General features: G+C 49.7%; 1 protein-coding gene across 2 annotated transcripts in view; it reads right to left on the bottom strand.

Moving 5' to 3' along the window:
• The window catches only part of PKN2 (protein kinase N2), a 117,353-nt gene extending 101,764 nt beyond the window's left edge, over positions 1 to 15,589 (bottom strand). For both annotated transcript variants that reach the window (XR_010791258.1, XM_066597323.1), the window contains exon 1: positions 15,259 to 15,589. Coding sequence is in view for 1 of the 2 variants with exons in the window: in XM_066597323.1 (XP_066453420.1) it covers positions 15,259 to 15,306 (48 nt within the window). In the remaining variant the exon portion in view is untranslated. The remainder of the gene's footprint in view (positions 1 to 15,258) is intronic.
• Between the last annotated feature and the right edge of the window lie 7,783 nt (positions 15,590 to 23,372).

Here is a 23,372-nt window from a genome sequence, read left to right as displayed (position 1 = left end):
CCTATTGTGGAATTTGCGATCGGAGTCCGCAGCAAACCACACGCATTGAAAAAAGGTACGCACATTAAAGAGGTTGTCCCGCGAAACAAAGTTGGGGTTATACACTTCTGTATGGCCATATTAATGCACTTTGTAATGTACATCGTGCATTAATTATGAGCCATACAGAAGTTATTCACTTACCTGTTCCGTTGCTAGCGTCCTCGTCTCCATGGCTCCGTCTAATTTTCAGCGTCTAATCGCCCGATTAGACGCGCTTGCGCAGCCCGGTCTTCTCCGTGTTGAATGGGGCTGCTCGTGCTGGAGAGCTGCTCCTCGTAGCTCCGCCCCGTCACGTGTGCCGATTCCAGCCAATCAGGAGGCTGGAATCGGCAATGGACCGCACAGAAGACCTGCGCTCCACCGAGGGTGAAGATCCCGGCGGCCATCTTCGCAAGGTAAGTAAGAAGTCACCGGAGCGCGGGGATTCGGGTAAGTACTATCCGTTTTTTTTTTCAACACATGCATCGGGTTTGTCTCGCGCCGAACGGGGGGGGGGGGGGGGGGGCTATTAAAAAAAACCAAACCCGTTTCGGCGCGGGACAACCCCTTTAACTATTTCCTTCATACTTGCAGATCCAAATTGTGTATTCCGTAAGCAATGTACAAGTCCACAGCATGCTTCATTTTGCTGCGGACTTCGCGTGGGCCGCGGCTACCTGCATCAGTCTAGCAATGGCGCGAGAAGTACAAATATTGGAAAAAAAAATATTCCGTATTGACATGACTGCCTGTGAGCCTCCGTGGTCAACCGCAATACAGGTAATGCAGGTACGCCGGGGGAGGGGGCGCAGTCGACCAGAGTCGCAGCCAGATTGCACTGCGGGATCCTGCATTCGGAATCCGGCTCACCCGTGTGCGGCCAGCTTAATGGCAAAGCAAAAACTTTAAAAACGTACTTCTAACACGGGGCTTTGCAGTACCAAATCTTACCGGGATATCTCAGGCTTTGACCATTTTCTTTTTTTTTTTTATGCATTTTTGCCAAACCTCTTGACATATGCCGCTTGTTTTCTTAGAGCCTCCGGCACAGATCTGTCCACGAATCCCAGCTGAAGTAGCATAAAAATCTAAGCCCTGCGATACGGAGGGGGGAGTGTAAAAAAAAAAAATTACGGAAGCCAAAAAAAACTCAATTACAGTCAAGGCCATTCAACCGGTTGTTATTTGGTTCAGAGGACGAGCCGGTTACTCCAGGGTTTCCAGATTTTTCTGCAGATTGTGAGCTGAACAGTCCAATGGGTGGACCTATCAGTGATTGTACATAGGAGAAAGGCTGTCAGTCATCCACAGACAGCAGTCGGTCACCGATGGCTCCGCCCACTCAGCTCAGAATAAGCAGAGATATAAATGAATAAAATACTAGTTATACTGAATCTTCCCCATAAAACTGATTACATCTCCATCTGCTCGGCCCCTCCAGCTCTATAACATGCCCCCTGCAGTTAGGACAGTGTGTTTGACAGGCTCCCTTTAAAGATGCCCATTGATTGCGCAGACCTGACATCTTAGTACATAATCAGCTGTCTCTGTCATTGGATGGTCTTGTTTATCTTAAGACTTGTAGCATGTTGCGAGGAATAAGCAGATGAGAAGGACATATGTTGTACAGGCAGCTGTTGTACCAACCAAGAGGATGGGGACCACAGAAAACCATCACACACTGACAATACAGTCATTGTCCAAATACCACTAAATATACTCCAAAAGTAATGTTAACATTGTCGTCTAATGCATTAAAAAAACCCTGCTAGATGTATATGGCCAGATACGGGGAGCGTGCTCTGCAGGGCACACCCCTGGTATATACAGCCTAGGATTCCCCGATGCAGGCCCTGAGCCATAAAGCAGGCTGCATTGTGTGTACAGACATATCTATATAGCACACATCTGGGACGGACCCTCAAACCCTTCAAAAGCCCAATGGGAGTCAAGCCAGCACTTCCCCTCCGGTTTATAACCACGTCCAGCCAGACGAGGATCCATCAGTTGAAAATAAATAAAGGAGTTGGCTACCCATAATAGGATCCGCCGCTCCCCTGCAATAGAGGAATGAATGAAAACTTAGAATTTTTTTTCCCCTTGTCAGGACTTAGGAGCACGAAGGAAGACAAGGGAGCCCGTCAATTAGTCAGGTCGTGCCCGATCATTGGCCAATGAAAGGCGTCCCCAAGAGAACCTGCAAAGGGTTACAAGAAAAAAATATATATATATATTTTGCTCATCAGATGTTTTATCTTGCAATTTTCTCATGACAGACAATAGAAATTTCTAATGTTAAAAAAGCATCGCACAAGTGTCAGAAAAGTTCACGCTTTGCGATGCAATAAGAAAAAAAAGGTTCCATAGAGAAATATCGGAGATAAAAAAATTTTAAAAACGCAGTAAGATAAGACATGCTGCAACTTTTTTTTTTCCACTGCACATCGCATAAGTAAAAACATCACAAACGGTAATGAAACCATTAAAAAAAAAATCTTTGGTTTCATGATTCTGCAATTTTTTTGACAGCATGAAGGCAGCCTTAGGACTCCTACACACTTGCGTTTTTCTTGTACGTTTTTTCCCCCGCGATATCGCTTTTTTTTTACGTGAATGTCAATGGGACTTTCTAATGTTAAAAACGCATCGTAAGTTGGTGCTTTGCAATTTTTTGTGCGATGCGTTTTTAACATTAGAAAGTCCCAGGGACAATCACAAAAAAAAACAACGCAGTGATATCGCGTGGGGAAAAAAAACATGCAAGAAAAACGTTAATGTGCAGGAGCCCTAAAGGGAGGATAAAAACCTAGGACATTCACGGATCAGCTATCACATTATAAACCTTGCCCCTACTACCGGTAATAGACCGGTAATACCAGAAAGCGTTGCTCGCCGTGTGGCCCCCGCAGCACCCATCACAGCCTGAAGGAACCCTTTCCAGCAGCAGCTGATCTGTGGGATCGGAGCAGACGGGCTAGCCCCCTGATCCATAACAATGACCCCAAAGTGTCCATGACTCACCTGTTGCCCCTCTCTCGGGCCACTTTTGCCAAGTACCAACCGCTGCCCACCAGAAAACGGCTCAGTATGGGGATGCTCTGATCCCATCCTATTCATATTTTAGCCCTTTAGGCCAGGCTCACATGAACGGGTCAGATTTTGCGAGCGAATATCCACAGAGGAAGACCTGTGTAGGAGCGTGGAAGCAAATTATGTATGCGCATGGTATTCTGCACGGATGTACATTGGAGGACAGCATATCGTTCACACAGAAGAACGACCACAAGCAGGGAATGACAAGGGGTTGCCCAACCCCGGCCACATTCTTTTGGGCTGTCGTGCTGAGAGCCTTCAGAACGGGCTAGTGCTCTTTCGGTTTGGCTGGTTAAGGCCGCCTGCAGACGGGCAGAAATTCCGCGGCGGGATTCCACGCAGAAGTTCTACCCCTGGACGCCTGCATAGGATTGCATTACAACACGCAATCCTATGCAGACGGCCGCGGTTTGTCTGTGCGAAATCACGCGCAGCAAACAAACCGCGGCATGTTCTAATTCTGTGCGGGGCTCACAGAGCACATGAAAGAGCAGGAGCAGGTGAGTCCGCGGTGCTCTCTGCAGGCGCTCTGGTCAGGTCCTGCTGCGAGAATTCTCGCAGCCGGATCCGACCCGGCCGTCTGCAGGTGGCCTTAGGCTGGGTTCACACAGGGCGGATTCCCGCCAGAAATCCCGCGGTTTGGCCGCAGCAAAAACCACGAGATTTCCGCCGGGAGAACCGCCGCAGAAAAGCCCGCAGTGGCTTTGAAGCGGCACAGCCGCTCGCTCTTCCGCTGCGGCCGGTGCTCCCATAGAGGAGAGCGCGGCCACAGCGGAAAGAAAAAATAAAGAGACATGCTGCATATTCTAAAGCCGCGGCGGCGGTCGCCGCGGTTCCTGCCTGACTTACCGCAGCGGATTGGCCGTCCCGTGTGGATGAGATTTCTGAGAAATCTCGTCCACATAGCTGGCCAATCAAGGGATTAGCGGCCGCAGGCGGATCTGCCGCGGCGAACTTCCGCAGCAAATCCGCCCTGTGTGAACTCAGCCTTAGGCCGGCTTCACACGAGTGTGACGGGCTCCGCCGCGGAATATTCCGCAGTGAAGCCCGTCACGGCGCCCCCCAGAGACCCCATACTTACCAGCGGAAGATAGCGTGAAGATGCTTCCCCGTCCACCGCCGTCGCGTCATGTGACACGCCCACCGCGTCACATGACACGACGGCAGGCGGGAAAGCGTTTTCACGCTATCTTCCGCTGTGCTACAGCGGAAGATAGCGTGAACGGACGGCTTCCATTGACTGCAATGGAAGCCGTCAGCGCGTACACCCGCGGCAAATAGAGCATGCCGCGGGTGAGGATGGGAGATTCCACGGTGCGGAATTCCGCGGTGGAATTTCGCATCGTGAGCATTGAGCCATTAGGTTCAATAGAACCTAATAGCAGGGGGCAACGCAGTGGATTTTTGCCGCGAATTTACGCGGCGTAAATCCGTTCGTGGGAAGGAGGCCTTAGACTACTTGTTTTGGAAGTAGTATAAACCACTTTTAAAGAGATAAATAAAAAAAAGCAACACTTCTTCTGGAGGTTGCAGACAGTCTGGATGGGCATGCTGCTTCCCAAACTCTGCCCACAAATCCCTGCTCTCTTTATTCCATTTGTATCTGATCTCCTAGCAGCGTGCGTACAAATCCACATCCAATGCAATTAACTGAGTATGCACTATGGATCAAACACATTCATAGAGATCAATGGAAGCCATAGGAGCAGAATCCGCTGCGAAATGGAGCATGCTACGGTTTTTCTTCCTTTTGCGGAATTTACAATTCCTTCTCTTCCAGAGGGCACCCGTGGAATCCGCAATTCAAACCCGTTCGTGTGAGACCGGCCACACACTTGCACATTTTTTCCTACTTAACACACATCTTAGAGAACTGGCTGATGACTTGCTGCCTAATCTAACCCAGCCATGACAGGAGCCGCGGTCACAAGACGATCAGTGTTATTCACTTCACCTGTCAGCACTTTCAAAGGGGGGGGGGGGTTATACCAAAACAGACTTCTCACCCAGCCACAGGACAGGGGATCGGTGGGGGTTCTGTGTCCCCTTCACTACAGTATCAGTGAGGAGTGGTGGTCATATGTGCTCCATTCATGGGACTGCTGGTATCCCACTGGTAGTTCTCAGCGGGACACCAGTTGAAAGCTAAGAACAACGCAGCTGTTTGCCTATACAAAACAGCTGCTTTGTTCTCAGAGCCTGCATTGACTCTTAAATAGCTAATTAGCTACTTAAGAGTTATGCAAAGATGATCGCTCAAAACGGTCACTCAAACTGTCGTTGGAGCGATTTTTGAGCAATTATCTTTCAGTGTAAATGGGCCTTTATCCTTGTTTTTAGAACTAAACACAAACTACACCCAACTTTCCGGTTGTCTGAAGTCCCATTCTATGACAGCTTGTACTCCTGTATTACTAAAAAGGTTACACTCTCTGCGGGCTCCAATGTCTAGGGGGGCTTCTCTGCGGGAGAGGAGGGCAACGATTAGCCTGTAGTCTGACTTTAGTGGCTGGCACCCTTGAAGTTCAGCAACTGGCAGAAATAAGACAAATCACTAGATTCCTGAAGAAACCCATCTTGAGGACTACTTCCAGGTTCTCTTTCTGTACTAGAGGGGGAAATCAATAGACAAACTGAACACAGATACGCTGCTTATAATGACGGCTTCAAGTCACAGCAGACTGTTTTTAAGGCTGGACTCACACAAATGAGCCGGACTTGGCATGTGGGAGGCCTGTAGTGGATTTCGGCTGCGAGTCCGGCCGCCAACCCTGCGCACCTTCCGTAACTATACTGCGAATGACCGTGCAGGCTCGCCGTCAGTCATGCGCAGTACTTCGTTTGTTTCGGGGGTTTGTATTTCCGGCGCAGTGGCTTAGTGGTAACACGGGTAGGCACAGCCCATAAGCAATACTAATTGTGTATGGGCTGCAGTTTCCACCCCTCCAGTGACTTTCATGCAGGCCGTCCGTGCGAATACCGCAGTAAAATAGTGCATGCTGCGATTTTTCTTCCGTTCACAGAATACGCAATTGATAATCCTGAGTGCAAATAAAAGTGGAAAGATACATGCTGGGCAATGCCTACGTTATAATATATATCCACAATACAAATCCGGCCGTGTGAGTCGGGCCTAAGGGTGCCTTCACATCTGCGATAAAATCGTGCAATTATTTTTTGGAGAGTGAGTGAAAACACAGAATTATGAAACCAATGGTTTCAATCCCATTTGCGATATTTTCACTCATGCGAGTGAACAAAAACCGCATGTTTTATCTTTCTGCGATTTTTTTTTTTAAATCGCCCATGTTTCTCTATGGAGCCTGGCATCGCAAAGCACGAACGTGCAATTTTTAGGCGACGCGTTTTTGACATTAGAAAGTCCTATTGACTTGGAGACACAAAGATCGCAGGAACGAAAATGCGATTCTCATTGAAAAAAAAAAAATTTCTCGCCAGTGTGAAGGAGCTTGGAGGCTTCTTGTAGACGGGCAGATTCAGCGTTGAATGTTTAAATGGAACGATAAGTCAGCTCTGATTTTATAACATGGACGGGCGAGAAGCAAACAAGTCTGGTGGGTCGTTCATCCGTTGACTCGAATTTAGACCGAATGATTATTGTTCAAATAAGTAAAGGTGAACGATAATCATTCCAGCTACAATCCCCCTAACCTAGGGCATCCGAGAGATCGCCCCCCGTCACACAACATCAGATAGCACCCATCATGCCCGCTGATCAGCGGCTGTATGCCGCTACAGTCACGGGTGCACTGATGTGATCACAGATTGTCTTCTACACCCCCCACCACGGGCACCCAGTACCTACACTAGTATTCCGCCACGTGGGCAGTCGCCACTGTTTGGTTCAGTCAATCGTGATGTCCGCCACTGACACTACCCACACCATAGAAGAAGGTTCCTCCTGCCACCATTTTCTGAAATACCAGAGAGCATTGAAGGGTTCTTGCACCCTCACTTCGTGGCGCTCCTGGTCTGTTGGCAGTTTTCAGCTCCTTCCAGCAACTAAATATGGCGCCCCATATAGCCCTATGATCCGCCATCTTCAGACCAGGAGGGCCGCGAAGTGAAGGTGCAGGAACCCTTTAAGGCGTCACATACCGCGATTTCAGAAAATGGTGGCCAAGAAGCGTGAACCCCGCCAGAGGAGTCGTTCATCAACCCGTCTCCATACTGTACGTTCCACACATACGGGATTATTATCCTTCGGACAGGAGATTCTCTGGGTATGCCGGCGATTTAAAGTGGGAGGCGATAACTGTGCAATATATTCTAGCTTGTCTTACAAGGTTGCAGGGTTATTGCTTTCCCAGTCTCTTATTGGTACCGAGTGGTTACGGCCCGTACGCTCCGCTGTTACTGGTCGGCCACGCTCAGGGCCTTCACATTCCATAATGCCAGTTTGTACACTCATAGATGCGCACCCATCAGTAACTGGCAACGGGGCGGGGGAGACGAGGTATTGGATTCCATTTGATGATTTAGATGGACATATAGAATAATGGCAAGGAGTGGAAAAACTAGGGTCATTTTGCTTCGTCTCTGGAATACCCCTTTCATCACGGCTACCCCTCCGTTCCCTGTAAAATCCTATAGGCACGCGCAGAGCGGAGACGGCGGCCGGTGAGTGACGTTTCTGTGCGGGGCTCTGCGAAAATTAATCCTCCACTAAACAGATGCCATGTGCCACCCCCAGCATGGCTTGTACCAACACTAAATACGGATGATGCTTGGCACCTTAGATAAGAGCATAATGTTTCTCCAACCCACCGTGGATTGCCAGGGCCCTTTAACCCCTTAGTGACCAAGCTTTGTTTTTTATATATTTTAACCCCTTTATTTAGCCATTGAGTTACCTGCGGGCTTGTTTTTTGCGGGACTGGTTGTATCTTTCGAATGGTACTATTTAATCTACTGAAAAAAAAAAAAAAAAGTTTATAAAATTCCAAGTGGAGAGAAAAATGGGGAAAGAATATGGGACCCCCGATCATCATTTGGGGGATTTAAATGCTCTGTCAGAATTGACTACAGCATTTAAAGGGTTAAGAGCCCCGATCTGCTGCGTGGCTTGTCAGGGCTGTTGCCGGCGGGTGTCAGCTGTAACAAAACAGCCGACACCCGCGATGTATGGAGGGATGTTGCTGCGCGATCTCCCTCCATACACATCCTGCAGCTATATGGCGGAAAGCCACTACAGGGCGGTCACTAAGGGGTTAAAAAATACTTGTGTTACTTTTTTTTTGTCAACACAGACATTAAGAAAAATCTTCGTCATTCTGCAAAATGCCGGCCATACTTGTGAAATAAGGTCCTTTTATGCGGCACAATTTGAGCCGGACAACAAGTGGCAACGGGCGATATCCGTGCTCGTTAAAGGGCCGTCACACACGGGCCGATGCAGACTGCGGGGGCAAAGGCTTGCTGATACAATAGTTATCCCTCCATACATCTTCACCTTGGTGGGCAGCACATCCCCTCCTACACAGAGAGGTGGTCACATAAATGGCATCACCCATCAAAGAGGTGTTCACCACAGGGTTGCATGCAGAGGGTCAGTCACGTATGTAACATTAGTCTGGCACACATTGTTTTATTTTTTCCCCTTCCTAGCGAAAACCAGGGATAGATTATTGGGCCTCCAACTCCAGTCAATCAGCGGATCGCTGACGTCATCGGCAGCAGCTGATTAGTGGGGGCCCCAAGAGCTAGATCCCCAATTGACATTGATGACCAAAAAACCAAGATACAGGTTGTGCCCTTTGTGACCCGGGGGTGCCGCACACGCTGCCAGCGATCATCTGGAGCCGCATACGATTCACCGCTAATAGCCGGGCGCAATTGGAATTTTTAATGTTTCAATTGGAGAGTCCAAGTACCATCCATCCGCTGTGAACTTGGAGCAGATCACCCACTGCGGGTATGGGCGCCCCAATAGTCACAGCCCCAAAAATGTAATGGTCTACTGACAGTTACTGCAAGATTGAATCCTTCAACAACTTCGTTAGTGAAACGATCCGTTGTGGACACAAGAGGCGGCCGACGCTCCATATATCTGACAAGCAGAAGTGGCGGGTATGGGTTTGCCACAAGGGCCGCCACACTGCACTATTCTGCCTGTGAAAACGCTGGGCGGTTACTGGAAGTTATACAGAAACGTTCTTTCCGCTCAACGGCCAATCTGCTAGAACTACCCTATGGGTCACCAACACATAAGGACTCTGTATTAGCATCAGCTCTTCTCTTTCTGGCCGGCAGTACGACCCCCCATTATAGTCATGCAATTGCCTGAAAAACACAAAAACAAGCAAGACTCACTGCAACATTAGTTGGACGCCCGTCAGATCGGAGATTCATGGCAAATTGTACCAAGATGGGTGATAGAACAATCCTTATCAGAATGAAAGATACATCAAGTGCAATAAAAAAAAAAATCGTATTCGGTTCATCTACACAAGCTGAGAGAAACTAACCAACAACCTTGAGGACTTATTTCATTTATAGTTTAAGGCCGGCTGTCTACGGGCGATGCAGTATCCCACGGCGAAGCTCCGCCGCGGGAGCCGCCGCCCGGGAGCAGGAGCCGCCTCCAAATCTCCGCCGGTCAGCCCTATCTAATAGAAGGGCTTACCGCTGAGAATCGGGGCAATTCGCAGCATGCTACAAATTGCCCGCCGCGAGCGGAAAAATAAATAAATAAATTTAAAGTCGCAATGATTCTCCGCTCGTGGACAGGGGCCGGCGCTTTCTATAGCAATGCTATGGGAAGCGTCGGCCAGAGCGATTCGCCGGCGAATACATTGCCGTGGACAGGGGGCCTAAGGGTTGGCAATTGTTCTTCCTACACAATGGCTGAGGATAAAACTGCTCATCGCGGGTCAATTCATGGTGCCGCTGTAAAATCCGTTATCAGGTAGACTAACATTGCTCACCGGCTGGTCCATAGCTTTCCAGGGAGGCTTCACTAGCAAGTCACCCCATGTATATGGCATCCAATCCCGCAGCACCCCCAGATACAAACTCAATTAAGAAAATGGTGCAAAAAAATAAAATAAAATTTTTGTAAATGAGGGATCTGAACACTTTTTCTCCCCGTTGTACAAAAATGCTAAAGAAAAAAAAAAGCTTTGCAACATGCAATATACATACGTTAGGTGTGAGGAATGAACGAGGCTTAAAAGGAACCAGTCATCACATTTCGTCATATTTTCCCATGCAAACCACGGAGAACGGTCTGATAAGCGGGCCGGACCGGCTCTTCAGGCTGTAGCGTTTCCCGTTAACCAGTCCTATGCTGCCATGATGACCGACTAGACCCGATCCACAGCATTTGCCAACTCGCACATGTGCAGATCCTCTGCCCTTTTGTGGGCAGATGCGGCACACTCATCCGCGCATGTGCTGGTCCGCAAACTCACGAGATGTCCACCGCTCAGTGGCCGAGGGCTACTATGTCAGCCACATGTCAGCACCCTTGAAGGTCGGGTTAATGGGGAACACTCCAGCAGGGACCGCCGGTCCGACCACCAGAGGCTCCATCATGGGAAGTTATAAAAACTGGATTTCTATAGATCTGCCTTAATAAGGAGCGATAATAGATGAAGGTCATTATTCTGCTGTGGTTTAGTATGTTCAGGTGTAATGACCGGTCCCCCCACATTTAGCACCGACCAACAGGTTATACAATAAGTGTCTTATTGCTGGGGGCAGTCCTGAGCCACTCATCCCTCCTCACCGCACATTACCCTGAGCCCCCAAACTGTCTGATAACAGAGTACAGCGCCTGTCTATTTCTACAAACAGAGCCACTCAATACAAGCATCTCACTGTGGTCCTACAGCAAGGAGGGATGGATGGCTCAGGACCCCCATTACAGTGATCAGTGGAGCCCCCAGTGATTGACATATCAGCTATGTTGCAGACAGGCCAACCCATAAGGTCTATAGGAGGACTGAATTTATTGTCAAGATGCCAGTCAATGGTCTACATCCTAAAGGAAGAACTACAACTCCCAGCATCTAAACCATTGCTCTAGAGCAGTGATGGCGAACCTTTTAGAGACCGAGTGCCCAAACTGCAACCCGAAACCCACTTATTTATCGCAAAGTGCCAACATGTCGGGGGCGGGGCTTATCACGACATACAATTTTACCATCGTCGTTCTAAAAAGAACAGGGCCGCTTCAAAATAGAGAGGGTGCAGATTTTGACTGGTTTTTTGGATGCGGAAATGCCACAGAAACTTTGCTGGGGGCATTCTTCAGCATTTCCACCATGTGTAAACATACCCCAGCGGTAACCGTGACATCCCTCATAGCGGCCCCAGCGGTAACAGTGACATCCCTCATAGCGGCCCCAGCGGTAACAGTGACATCCCACAGTAGTTCTAGTGACATCCCACAGCGACCCCTGCAGTAATAGTGCCCTCCTGAGACCCATATACTTCCCCCCTCCTCCTCGTGGAAGCACCGCTGCTCCTCTGCTCGGTGCTGCTAGTGGCGCTGACCCCAGGTACACACTGTGATGTCAGTGTGCTGCCGGACGCCATCTCCCCTGCTCTTGCGGAACCATGGAGGAGACTCAGGGGAGTGGAAAGGAGGATCACGGCTACACGCTGATGTCACAGAGTGCGCCGGGATCAGCGTAGCTATCAGCGCAGCTGAGTGAATACCGGCAGGGGAGCTGCGGACGGTACTAGTGTATCTTGTCGACACCGGAAGCTAGGGGTGTGACAGGAGTGAATGCCCCTGTTATGCCCCTAGATGCCGATGGGGAGACAAGATACAGCAGTACCATAGCCCCACACAGTGACAGCGAGTGGCTGCGACTCATCATGCTAACGGCAGCAGCGGTGCTTGGAGCGTCGGTGGGGCCCTCCCCCACCACCACCAGAGCCCGCCGTCAGCCTGCATGCCGGCCGCAGCATCCCTGCCGCCATCCCATCAGGGCTGGAGTCCCCCACTAACGGACCCACTGTAAGTCTCCATGGCGGTCACAGCATCCCTGCCGCCATCACATTAGCACTTGAGTCCCCCGAGTCCCCTGCCGCACCCGCTGTCAGCCTCCATACCGCCGTGTATCCGGCATCCCTCGTCTATGCCGACCGTCTCCGGCTATGTACCATTTCATCTGCGCTGCCGTGGGCCGCCGGGTGATACACAGACGGGGCTTACCCGCAGGCGCTACAGCCGCTGCTGGGCTCATGCAAGCTGGAGACCACAAGTATAACAGTGCCCATAGCCCACTGCAGCTGCCGCCACGGCTCTGCACCACAGGAAAGGTGTGTCTGCAGCAGCTAATCGTCACCTTTGCCTGTCACATAGCCACTTCCTGCAACTCCCTAGGTCTCCACCCACACTCGTGGTGGAGACAAGATACACCAGTAGCGCCGCAGCCCCTGCCAGTATTCACTAACGTGGTGGGTACCAGCAGGGAGGGCTCTGTGTGCCACCTCTGGCACGCGTGCCATGGGTTCGCCACCAATGCTTTAGAGAAATGGTTTAAATAAAAACTGGTGACTTACAGCCCGATATACAGTAATTGTAGTTATAGATTTATGAAGAAAACTTGGGGGAAAAAAAAAAAAAAAAACACGAACCACGTGATCACAAGCACCTCGGATAGACAATCAGGAAGATGAAGGCTATGGAGGAATCCGGGCAGCGCTTCCCAATACACAATGTAGGCAGTGCCATCATATAATGTGTGCATTGGGAAGCGGTTACAATGTAGCGAGTGCCATCATATAATGGGTAAATTGGGCAGCGGTTACAATGCAGGCAGTGGCATCACAAAGTGTGTATTGGGCAGCGGTTACAATGTAGGCAGTGCCATCATATACAGCCTACACAAAATGCCACTTTATGACTAGAAACAATTCTGCCGGACGGCGTGTTGCCCCCATTATACAGGTGGGCCGCGCAGCACAGCCGGCTTTACTCTCATCCCTTAATTGAATTTGGTCCGGCGATTGGCTTCCTTTTCAGAGCAGATTATCATTTGCTGAAAGCAACAAAGTCACAAAGAAACAAACTTCCAAAACGGAGGAAAGGGGGCCGAGATGAGGGGGTCCGTGTGAAAGACCTGTGCTGGGAGCGGCCCGAACCTCACACCTCGTCTAGGAGGAGACCACCAGAAACATGGCCCAACACAAAGGGGGGTTTACTCTTCGCCACGTCCCTCAACTTAAGGACCGCTACGGCATGACGATTCCTTGGGGAACAAGGATGCAAACTCTGCCGTGCGCCTCCAGTACAGGGGGGGGCGTATTGTGTGCGAGTAGCAGCAGCGTCCTAGTGACACATTGTAGTCACTGCAGCATCCGGACTGCCATGTAGAAGGTGATTACACTCCGCGAGGATACAGAGCATCACTGAGACACCAGATACCGGAAGCCGATCAATAACCATGAGACAGATATAACCGTATCCTCCGCGCCGGACGGAATCCATATTATACAGGAGGAAAGGATAACACTTGTAGGACGGCCGGCGTTCCCATATATCACAGCAACAAGTTTATATCCACACGATGATCAGCTTAGTATCCTCCATCAGTATACGCACCGCAGCTCGTAACGTGGCGCCACTTGTTGGATACCGAACAAGATAAGGAATCTAATTAATAAGTCGCCCCTAATGACTTCCAGGATTTCACTTGATTGCAGCCAACTAGGCAGCAGCAGAAAAGCAAAGATTATCTGCATTAGGGTGCCTTACACAAGCCAGACCGAAATACCCCGGCGTTTCCAACGGGTCCGTTTACATGTGATTTTTTTTCTTGCAAGTCCGCAGAAATCTCATCCGTCGCTTCTAATGGATGAAAGGCATAGAATCAATCCCAGCCCTCCCTCGTACATGCGAGCGTTATGCAGGTTTTCAACAAGAAAAAAAATGAAATCGCAAATTTCACGTGCGTAAAAAAAATAATAAACGCACATTTGGCGATGCCATATTCTAGGCGCTCTCCCCAAGGAGAAAAGATAGCGCTTCTCCCAAAACAATCACGGTGCACTTTTACAAGTGTGACACTGCTGAGTTCTCACGCTCGCCCGTGTGATCGCACCTTTACTGGATTTAAAGGGAACCTGCCAGCCACTCCAAGCACCCTGTACTGCAGCGCTGCCATCTGATGGCATGCCCACAAGCTGCCTTTAAAAAAAATAGAGAAAAAACAAAAAGGTTGACAGCCGGCAACTACAAGTACTTTAGACCAAGTTATGGTGCCTGAAGTTTCGGGGAGCTGTGTCTTATACTCGTCGGCCCCCCTGTTCCTGCAGGGACCCCCAGCAAAGTCTGCGTGGGGCCAGCAGCTTGATGTGAATGGTGGTAGATGCACACAGAAAAGCAAGCAGCTGGCACACGCTGACTTTGCTGAGGGGCCCTACTGGAACGGGGGGCCGGGTAAGTATGAGACACGGGGGGCCGGGTAAGTATGAGATCACTCCCCAAACTACAAGCACCATCACTTATCTACGCTGCTTAAAGTTGCTGATAAGTGGTCTTAAAGAAAAGAAAAAAAAAGCCGCCGTCCGGCATCCCATCGCAGATCTCCAGATTACGGCCCTAAAACCCAGACCCCCCCCCCCTGTGCGGTTCTTGTAGATCACGAATGCAACTTTACGCCATTCGCACGACGCCCTGCACTACCAGGGCGGGGGTCTCGTCGCTGTAACACGGACCCCAATCACCGTCCCCCAATAATCCCTTGCACCCACGGGGGTCTCGTCGCTGTAACACAGACCCCAATCACCGTCCCCCAATAATCCCTTGCACCCACGGGGGTCTCGTCGCTGTAACATGGACCCCAATCGCCGTCCCCCAATAATCCCTTGCACCCATAGGGACTACCGTATTAGACAAAAAAGTTACAAATCACTAATTCCTGCGTCCTTGGTGAATGTGATTGTTGGTTACCAATAGTGATCCATCATAGTAGAGGAGATCAGCGGTGACCACAGCACTCTGGTGGGCTCTCTGCTGCCCCTTCCCCTATGGCGGCGGCCTGCGCTGTCATTCATTGCGCCCCGCCAGCACTCCGCGCACAACTTGCACACAACTCCAAACAAAGTTCCCCGTCCGTCCTGGCGGCGAGGACGGAGCAGCCCCCGCCCCGGCCGCGGGCCCCTCACCTGGTAGTCGGTCAGATAGATGGGCTCCCTGTCCGTGTTGGACGCCATGGCGGTTGTGTCCGAGCACCTGGGGGAATGGAGGGCGGCTCCGAGCGCACAGGGGGAGGGAAACAAGCCGTCCGTCTCCCCCTCCTTACATGAAGAGACACACCGAGAGGAAGCGGGGATACAGGAAACCAGCAGGGACTGGCAGCGCCGCCTCCTCCGCCCTGCCCTCTCAGACCCCCCTGACTACCGCCGCCCGAACACCGCCTGTCGCACCGTTGGCGTGTCACCCCGTCGCACTGGACGACGTTTTGCGACCGTCACGTGATCTCCGGACAGGGTAGTACACAACGACCCGAGGAGGGGATGCCAAGTGCCGTCTTTACCGCAGCTCCCCCTAGCGGCGGCCCGGGGAAACAGGACTGATTGGATATTGCTGTTGTGCTCTGTGAGGAGACTTGTGTCTACATGGACTGCGAGGGGAGAAGTGCAGCGGGGGGTTCTCACAAGTGTCATGGAGGACTCAGGGGGGCGTATGAGTGCAGCAAGGGTTCTCACAAGTGTCATGGAGGACTGCGAGGGGATAAGTGCAGCGGGGGGTTCTCACAAGTGTCATGGAGGACTGCGAGGGGGTATGAGTGCAGCGAAGGTCTTCACAAGTGTCATGGAGGACTGCGAGGGGATAAGTACAGCGGGGGTTCTCACAAGTGTCACGGGCGACTAACAGGGGGGGGGGGGGGGGATGAGTGCAGCGAGGGTCCTCACAAGTGTCATAGAGGACTGTAGGGGGGTATGGATGCAGCTGGGGTCCTCACAAGTGTCATGGAGAACTGTGGGGTGGGGAGGGGATAAGTGCAGCGAGGGTCCTCACAAGTGTCATAGAGGACTGTAGGGGGGTATGGATGCAGCTGGGGTCCTCACAAGTGTCATGGAGAACTGTGGGGTGGGGAGGGGATAAGTGCAGCGAGCGTCCTCCCTCACAAGTGTCATTGAGGACTGCGGGGAAGGAGGGGATAAGTGCAGTGGGGTCCCCACAAGTGTCATGGAGGACTGCAGGAGGGGTGGGGGTATGAGTGCCGCGAGGGTCCTCACAAGTGTCATGGAGGACTGTAGGGGGGGAATGAGTGCAGCGAGGGTCCTCACAAGTGTCATGGAGGACTGTAGGGGGGGTATGAGTGCAGCGAGGGTCCTCACAAGTGTCATGGAGGACTGTAGGGGGGGTATGAGTGCAGCGAGGGTCCTCACAAGTGTCATGGAGGACTGTAGGGGGGGTATGAGTGCAGCGAGGGTCCTCACAAGTGTCATGGAGGACTGTAGGGGGGGTATGAGTGCAGCGAGGGTCCTCACAAGTGTCATGGAGGACTGTAGGGGGGGTATGAGTGCAGCGAGGGTCCTCACAAGTGTCATGGAGGACTGTAGGGGGGGTATGAGTGCAGCGAGGGTCCTCACAAGTGTCATGGAGGACTGTAGGGGGGGAATGAGTGCAGCGAGGGTCCTCACAAGTGGACTGCGGGGAAGGAGGGGATAAGTGCAATGTGTAATACACGCGCCTGAAACCGGCCTAACAGAAACTAGCTTTTGACCATCAATTATAATTGCCATATTGTTAGGGTGCTTTCACACAACATTTTTTTTTTTGGGGGGGGGGGGGAGGGGAGACACTTTTTGGGAGTTTTTTTTTTAAACAGCTTTTAGTCCAGATTGACACACACACAATCTGCGTTAGTCTGTACTTTTTCCGCAAGTGACAGAATTGCGCATGCAAGATACGCGCTTCTGAACGCTTCACTCCATATTACACATGTAAACCTGCGCCGATCCGCTGGTGTGAACCCGGCCTGAAGCAGTCGGGCCCTTATGGGGTCAGTGGATTTTTTCCCCTTACAATCCGCAGCAGGTTGTTGGGGGGCAAAAAGGTCAGGAAAAAAACTCCACAAGTCTCTATAGGGGATGAACACCTGAAAAATGTAAAAAGCCTGTCAGTACGACGTGGATATAGCAGGGGGGCAGCAGGAGACCCCAGTCACACAGCTCTGTGCGCTGCAGGACGCACACATGTGAACCCCATTCTTCTGAAGAGTCGCACACACGGGCACATTTTTGTCCCCCTGCAGCCATGCTACAAGGTTATATAAAAAAAAAACAAAAAAAACACCGCATGTCTTGGAACACGTAGTCCATGGTTTTCAGTGGGACAGTCAAACACACCGCACGCCATGCCACGTGCACACCAGTGTGAGGCGGGCTTTCCCATTGAAGTCAGCGGGAAACATGCCGGAGGATCACAATCTCAGAGAACTGATTGGAGGCGTTTTTCACGCAAAACCGCCTCGCATCCACTGATAAAACGCACATCGACAAGCGCGATATCGGCCTTGGCCGTGTGAATGTCACCTAAGGCCTTATTCACATCAGCTCACGCAGATGCTGGCCCGTACTCAGTGCTGACACTAGGGGACAGGTCAGGGGTCACAGACTGAGCAGCATCCGCCGGATCGGGCTGCGGACCGAGTGAGTAAAATGCTGGTCCAGAGGTCCAGGGACACTCACTACTTCACATCTGCAGCGGGGATTCCATTTCTCTGCTCTGCCCCAGGAACAAAAGTGGGGAATCCCCTCACTGAATGGGTCGTTATGACAGAATCGAATAGCGACTAACGGACCCCATTGACTATGAAGAGTTCATTGAGATTCCACTGAGCTGCCCGACATATTACCGGAAGAAAAAGCGCCATTTCTTCTGGTATTTGGAGCCAGATCTGTGACTGAACCCCTGCCCGGAGGTTCCCACACAGAGGCGACGGCAGCCTCACTTCACACAAGTCTCACCGGTCTATAATATGTGTTGGGTATCTTGTGTATTGGCGCTTTCAATGCGTGTAAAATGGCGCAAAGTAGAAAAATTAAAAATGCTAATTTCATGCTTCGCCTTAGGCAGCATCAGGGCTTGGGGAATCCCAGGGGATGGGTCCGATTTTCTTGAACCTATAGCACACACTCCTATATAAATACAGCAGAACTTTCATATTTCTCCCAGTTGTTGAGGTGAACGCGACAATTCTAAATACACATCACGCCATTTATCAGAAGTTGAGGTTACGAAAAATATTTGTGTATGCACCTTCACAAGGCCACATGTCCAGAGGGGATGTGCGCCGGAGCTGGGGAGTCACAGGTTGGAGAACAGTGGTCCGAAAATCCATACAGTGAATAGCAGTAAGCTTCCAAGTAACAAATGGGGTCACTGCCCCCCGGCACCTTTGTCACATTATAGTTTTTTTTTAATTGGCTCCAAATATCCTTGAAATAAGCCCCAGAAGCCCCGGTAAGCATTCATGTGCACTTATTATACCTCCGGATACCTTCAAGTTCAGACTGCATGAATCAGATGGAAAAAAAGCTATTGGCATGCTCCATTGGATGGCATAAGTACAGCGATTCTCAAGCATTAGGCTGCCATTACATGAGCGCCGTTAATGCTAGTATAATGGCACTAATTGCCAGGCTGCATCGGCTTTGCAAGTTTATCCCGGCAATTGTTGGAAAACAAGAGTGCTAGCGGCTGCCATTAGTGCTCATGTAATAGCAGCTTTGGATCCATCACTGATGAAGCCTGCAGGGCCGCACACAGAGCCCATGCCGCAGTATTCTGTACAGGCTCGTGCGCACGGCTCCGCATTCACTAAAGCATGTGTCACCTATAGATCCCCCCCTTTAAGGCCTTATTCACACAAGCGTTTTTATGTGACTACTTTAGACGGGATGAAAAAAGAAATGGTGACCATCTGAAGCATTGGATTCCAAAGCATTCATTCAGATGCCCGATTTATTTTTTTTAGCCACGTAGAAAGGTCACGCCGGGAAAGATAAAACATCGGAGACTAAATACGGCGGCTGATTTTATACGCGGCTGGAAAAGATAGGTCTTGCCCAATCTTTTGGCTGATATATACAGGCGTCCCCTATAGACTCCTATGGGAGCCAAAGAAAAAGGAAGAATGACAGAAAAAGTGGGTAGACATGCATCAGCGCCCTATAGTATTAGTTTCAATGATCAGCCTATGTGGAACGCTACATGCGTCCAATTCCCTGTTTTCATTCATAAACGGGTGTAAAGGAAAGTGATGTGTAAATCATAATTAGGAAAATATACCCTTCTTTATGAATGAAAACGGGGAATGGGACGCATGTAGCGTTCCACATAGGCCGATCACGTGACCCAAGTCACATGCAAAACGAAAGTCCAACCCGTTATTGTGACGTCATGATGACCACCCCGGCGTCCGGAGAGGGAATTGTGATTGTAAGTTCTCTATTAGATTAGATCCTGCTTCTATAACTGTACGTTGTGGATGGTTTTTTTATGCTTGAGAAAGGTACAGAAGTGTGCCGAAACGTGTTGCATTAGTGAAGAAAAAGGAAGGGGAGGGAGTTTAGTAGCGGCTAGCACTGCTAAAATATGACAGGTGCCTCTCTTTAGGCATTAGAAGTAATTTGAGGATTTATGCTGACCGGAGGGAATTCCGGCCTGCGATGTACATACGCCGCACCCGGTTGTGTGAAAGGACAAGAAAACGCTAATTTTAGCAGCGACTTGATCGTGGCTTTTTCCTGTTCATGCGATTTTCGGCAAGGATGAGGCCAGCATAAAAACGCATTGCCCGTGTGAAAGCGGCCTTATGGACACAGATGTGCTCACCTTAGGGCCAGCTTCAGACAAGCATATTATACATACCTGTTAGGATTTGCCGCCCTTTTATTTTTTTACGTGGACAAATACTAACCAAGATTTGCCCCATAGAAAATAAAAGCAACGAAAGGCAAAAACAACAAAAATAAAAACAGGCCATGCTGCTTTAGAACAAAAAACACAACACTAATAAGGCTAGGGTCACACAGGGCGGACTTGTTGCGGTTTTTCCGTTGCGGTTTTGACGCAGAAGAACTGCTTCTGCGGAAAAACCGCTTCAAAGGTTAATTTGGGCTTGCGGATTTTCGTGCGGAAAAATCCGCAAGCGTTTTTTTCCGCAGCGGTTTTTTTACTTTCGTCGCGTATTTGTCGCATATTTGGTGCGGTTTTGGCTGCGTCCATAGAGGTCTATGGACAAAAAAAAAAAGCGCTGCGGAAACGACCAAAGAATGAACATGCTGCATCTTTTAAAACCGCGCCGCAGTTGCATTTCCGCACTGCGGCTGTGCGGAAAAAATCCGTCCTGTGCGAACAGCTTTTTGGCAAATCTCATTTGTGCTGCATTGCACTGCAAACGCAGCGGTTTTGCCGCAGCGTGGATATGCAACGGCAATCCGCAGCAAATCCGCCCTGTGTGACCCCAGCCTTATAAGGCCTTGTTTACACGAGCCCGCTTTTAGCGCATTGAAAAAAATCACGGCTATAGTGCACTAAAAAAAAAAAAAGTATGAACGGGCAATTTTCAGCTATTAGCCCTTTCCAATCCAATTTGTATCCCGGTTTTCCTACGGGGCTTACTCTTTTTCTGCCGTTATACAACGGCACGATATGCTGGCTAAAGCCAGTACTGCATGAGGTGACACATTGGATAGGCTCTGACAGCAGAGAGGCTAGCAATATACAGTAAGAGAACCCCAACGGATGTCTTCAAACACCGGAGCTGTACAGCCTTAGGGCTTATTCAGACAACTGTATATTGGCCACGTATTCACGCCAGCCGATATACGGCGTCTCTCTGCAGGGTGAGGAGGCTGGAAGAGCCAGGAGCAGTGCTCTGAGCTCCCGCCCCTTCTTTGCCTCCTCCCCACCCCCTCTCTGCCCCCCTGCACCATTTGCAATGAGAGGAGGCGGGGCTAAGGTACAGGAATTAGCTCTGCCCCCATCCCGCTTCCCCTCATTGCAAATAGTGAAGAGGGGGCGGGAGCTCAGAGCACTGCTCCCGGCTCTTCCAGCCTCCTCCCCCTGCAGAGAGGGACGCCGTATATCGACCGGCGTGAATATGCGGCTGATATACGGTCGTCTGAATAAGCCCTTAAATCATAATGTCTTCAGAGGTCAGACAGTGAATTGGAAAGGGTTAAGTATCAAACTTAATTACCAGTGAAATCGCCCGTTAACATGATCCAAGGTTTGGGATGCGTATTATTCAGCTCCCATAGGAGTCTATGGAAAGCATGCGCTAAAGATAGGCCAGGTCTTATCTTTTCTCGCAGCACGGACCTTAGATGCGAGCTCTACAGTCGCATGTTCTATCTTCAATTCCTTCCTGTGAACACTTCTATAGGAAACCATTGGTTCTATTAGACGCAATCTTTTCATGTGCTAAACGCACGCTTGTGTGAACAAGACCGAAATGTGATAGGATTTCACTAGGATAAGCCATAACATTGGAATCAGTGGCCGCCTGAACTCCCCCACATCTGACGGGCTACATTCACACAGGCCAGTGCAATATCCTGTCAATTTTCAATAACGCGCAATTTTCAAAGTATTGCAAAGACTTTTTTGATTTAAACAAATCGTATTGCTTCTGTAAAAATTTGTGATCCTCACGTAAGAGAAGATCCCAAGCATTTCCCATTGATTTGAACAGGAAACATCACATGGCACGGTATGCAAGTGCTATGCGTTGGCTTTCAAGGTCCCACTGAAAAGAATGGCCAACGCGCTCCAAGGGAACGATTAAAGGTAGAACGTGCTGCGGGTTTTTCCTTCACAACATCTCTCTAAAAAAAAAAAAAAAAAACACTAACACCACCATAAGGCCAAAAAAGTCAAACAAGCATATAAAAACTCATCCACGAAAAAAAAAAAGTGGACATTTTTTTCTTAAGCTCCGTGTGTAGTTCAGTATACAATCCATATTGTCCATTTTTGAGTGTAAGTTGGCTGACTTTACTCACCAGATACTCCTAATAGAATCCTTCACACAGGTTACTTTCCCCGCTGGCCAGTAGTGTAAAGCCCACTGTCATGTCCTTCTAGTGGAGCCACACACTGCAATAGTGGATGTTACCAGAGGAGGTTCACTTGGCATTATTTGCAAAGTAATTGGTTTGGGCTTCACCAGGTGAAGTTTCTAGTCTTCCCTTACAGAACCTGATTTCCTAGTTAACCCTTTATCGTACATTTTCTTTTGTTACTCACTCCCAGTGAATCTCAAGGTAAGGTCAGGGCACCATGGTCATGTCCGAGCCTGGGAAAATGCATGAGGTCCTCCTATGGGATTGCATGTGTACAATGTTGTATTTTGACCAGTAATTACATAAAACACATTGATTACCCCTTCCTTGTCACTCAGGGCTTATTCAGACAACCGTATATCGGCCAGGTTTTCACGCTCGGCCAATATATGGTGTCCCTCTCTGCAGGAGGAAAAGGCTGGAAGAGCCTTGAGCAGTGCACTGAGCTCCCGCCCCATCCCCTTTATTTGCAATGGGAGGGGCTAAGTTTTAAAACTTAGCTCCGGCCCCTCCCATTGCAGAGAGGGAGACCGTATATCGGCCGGGTGTGAAAACCCAGCCAATATACGGTCGTCTGAATAAGTCCTCACTAAGGACTATATACTCAACTGAATACATAAAACCAAATAGAATTATCTGTTACTCATAATGACTCACTTTACTAGAATCAGACGATGCACCAAATATATCAAAAAAGAGTCCAGCAAATAATCCTTACAAAACTCCAAAAAGTAGCAAAGGAACAAGAAAAAAATATACAAATTACTACTCTATCCCATGTTTTTGCACACATAAAATATAAGCGCACAATGCGCAGTGGATTCGTTCTCATGAGCGTGTTTTGCGCACACATATCACTTGCACAGGTAAAAATAGGGCCTGCTCTATTGTTATGCGTGTTGCGCAGCAAATGCCCCCATAGATGTCCATGGGAGGTACACAAATACACAAGGGGATGCGTGAAACACTGCGCAAAATTGTGGGGAAAAGATCACATCTGGACCTCATTTGGCCAAATAGCTTTTAAACCACATAAGGGGGGTGTGAACTGGCATGCGTGCACAAAAAGTACAGTACTATGCACAGACATGCACGCAAATCAACCTCAAGGCAAGCATTTTTGCGTATATCCTCACGTGAAGCTGCCCTAAGGGGCTTTTTCTCACGGATGTAGGCGTTTTTACGCGCACCTACCG

This window comes from Eleutherodactylus coqui, chromosome 3, assembly GCF_035609145.1.
Source record: "Eleutherodactylus coqui strain aEleCoq1 chromosome 3, aEleCoq1.hap1, whole genome shotgun sequence".
Lineage (NCBI taxonomy): Eukaryota > Metazoa > Chordata > Amphibia > Anura > Eleutherodactylidae > Eleutherodactylus > Eleutherodactylus coqui.
This window is presented reverse-complemented; position numbering and strand designations above follow the sequence as displayed.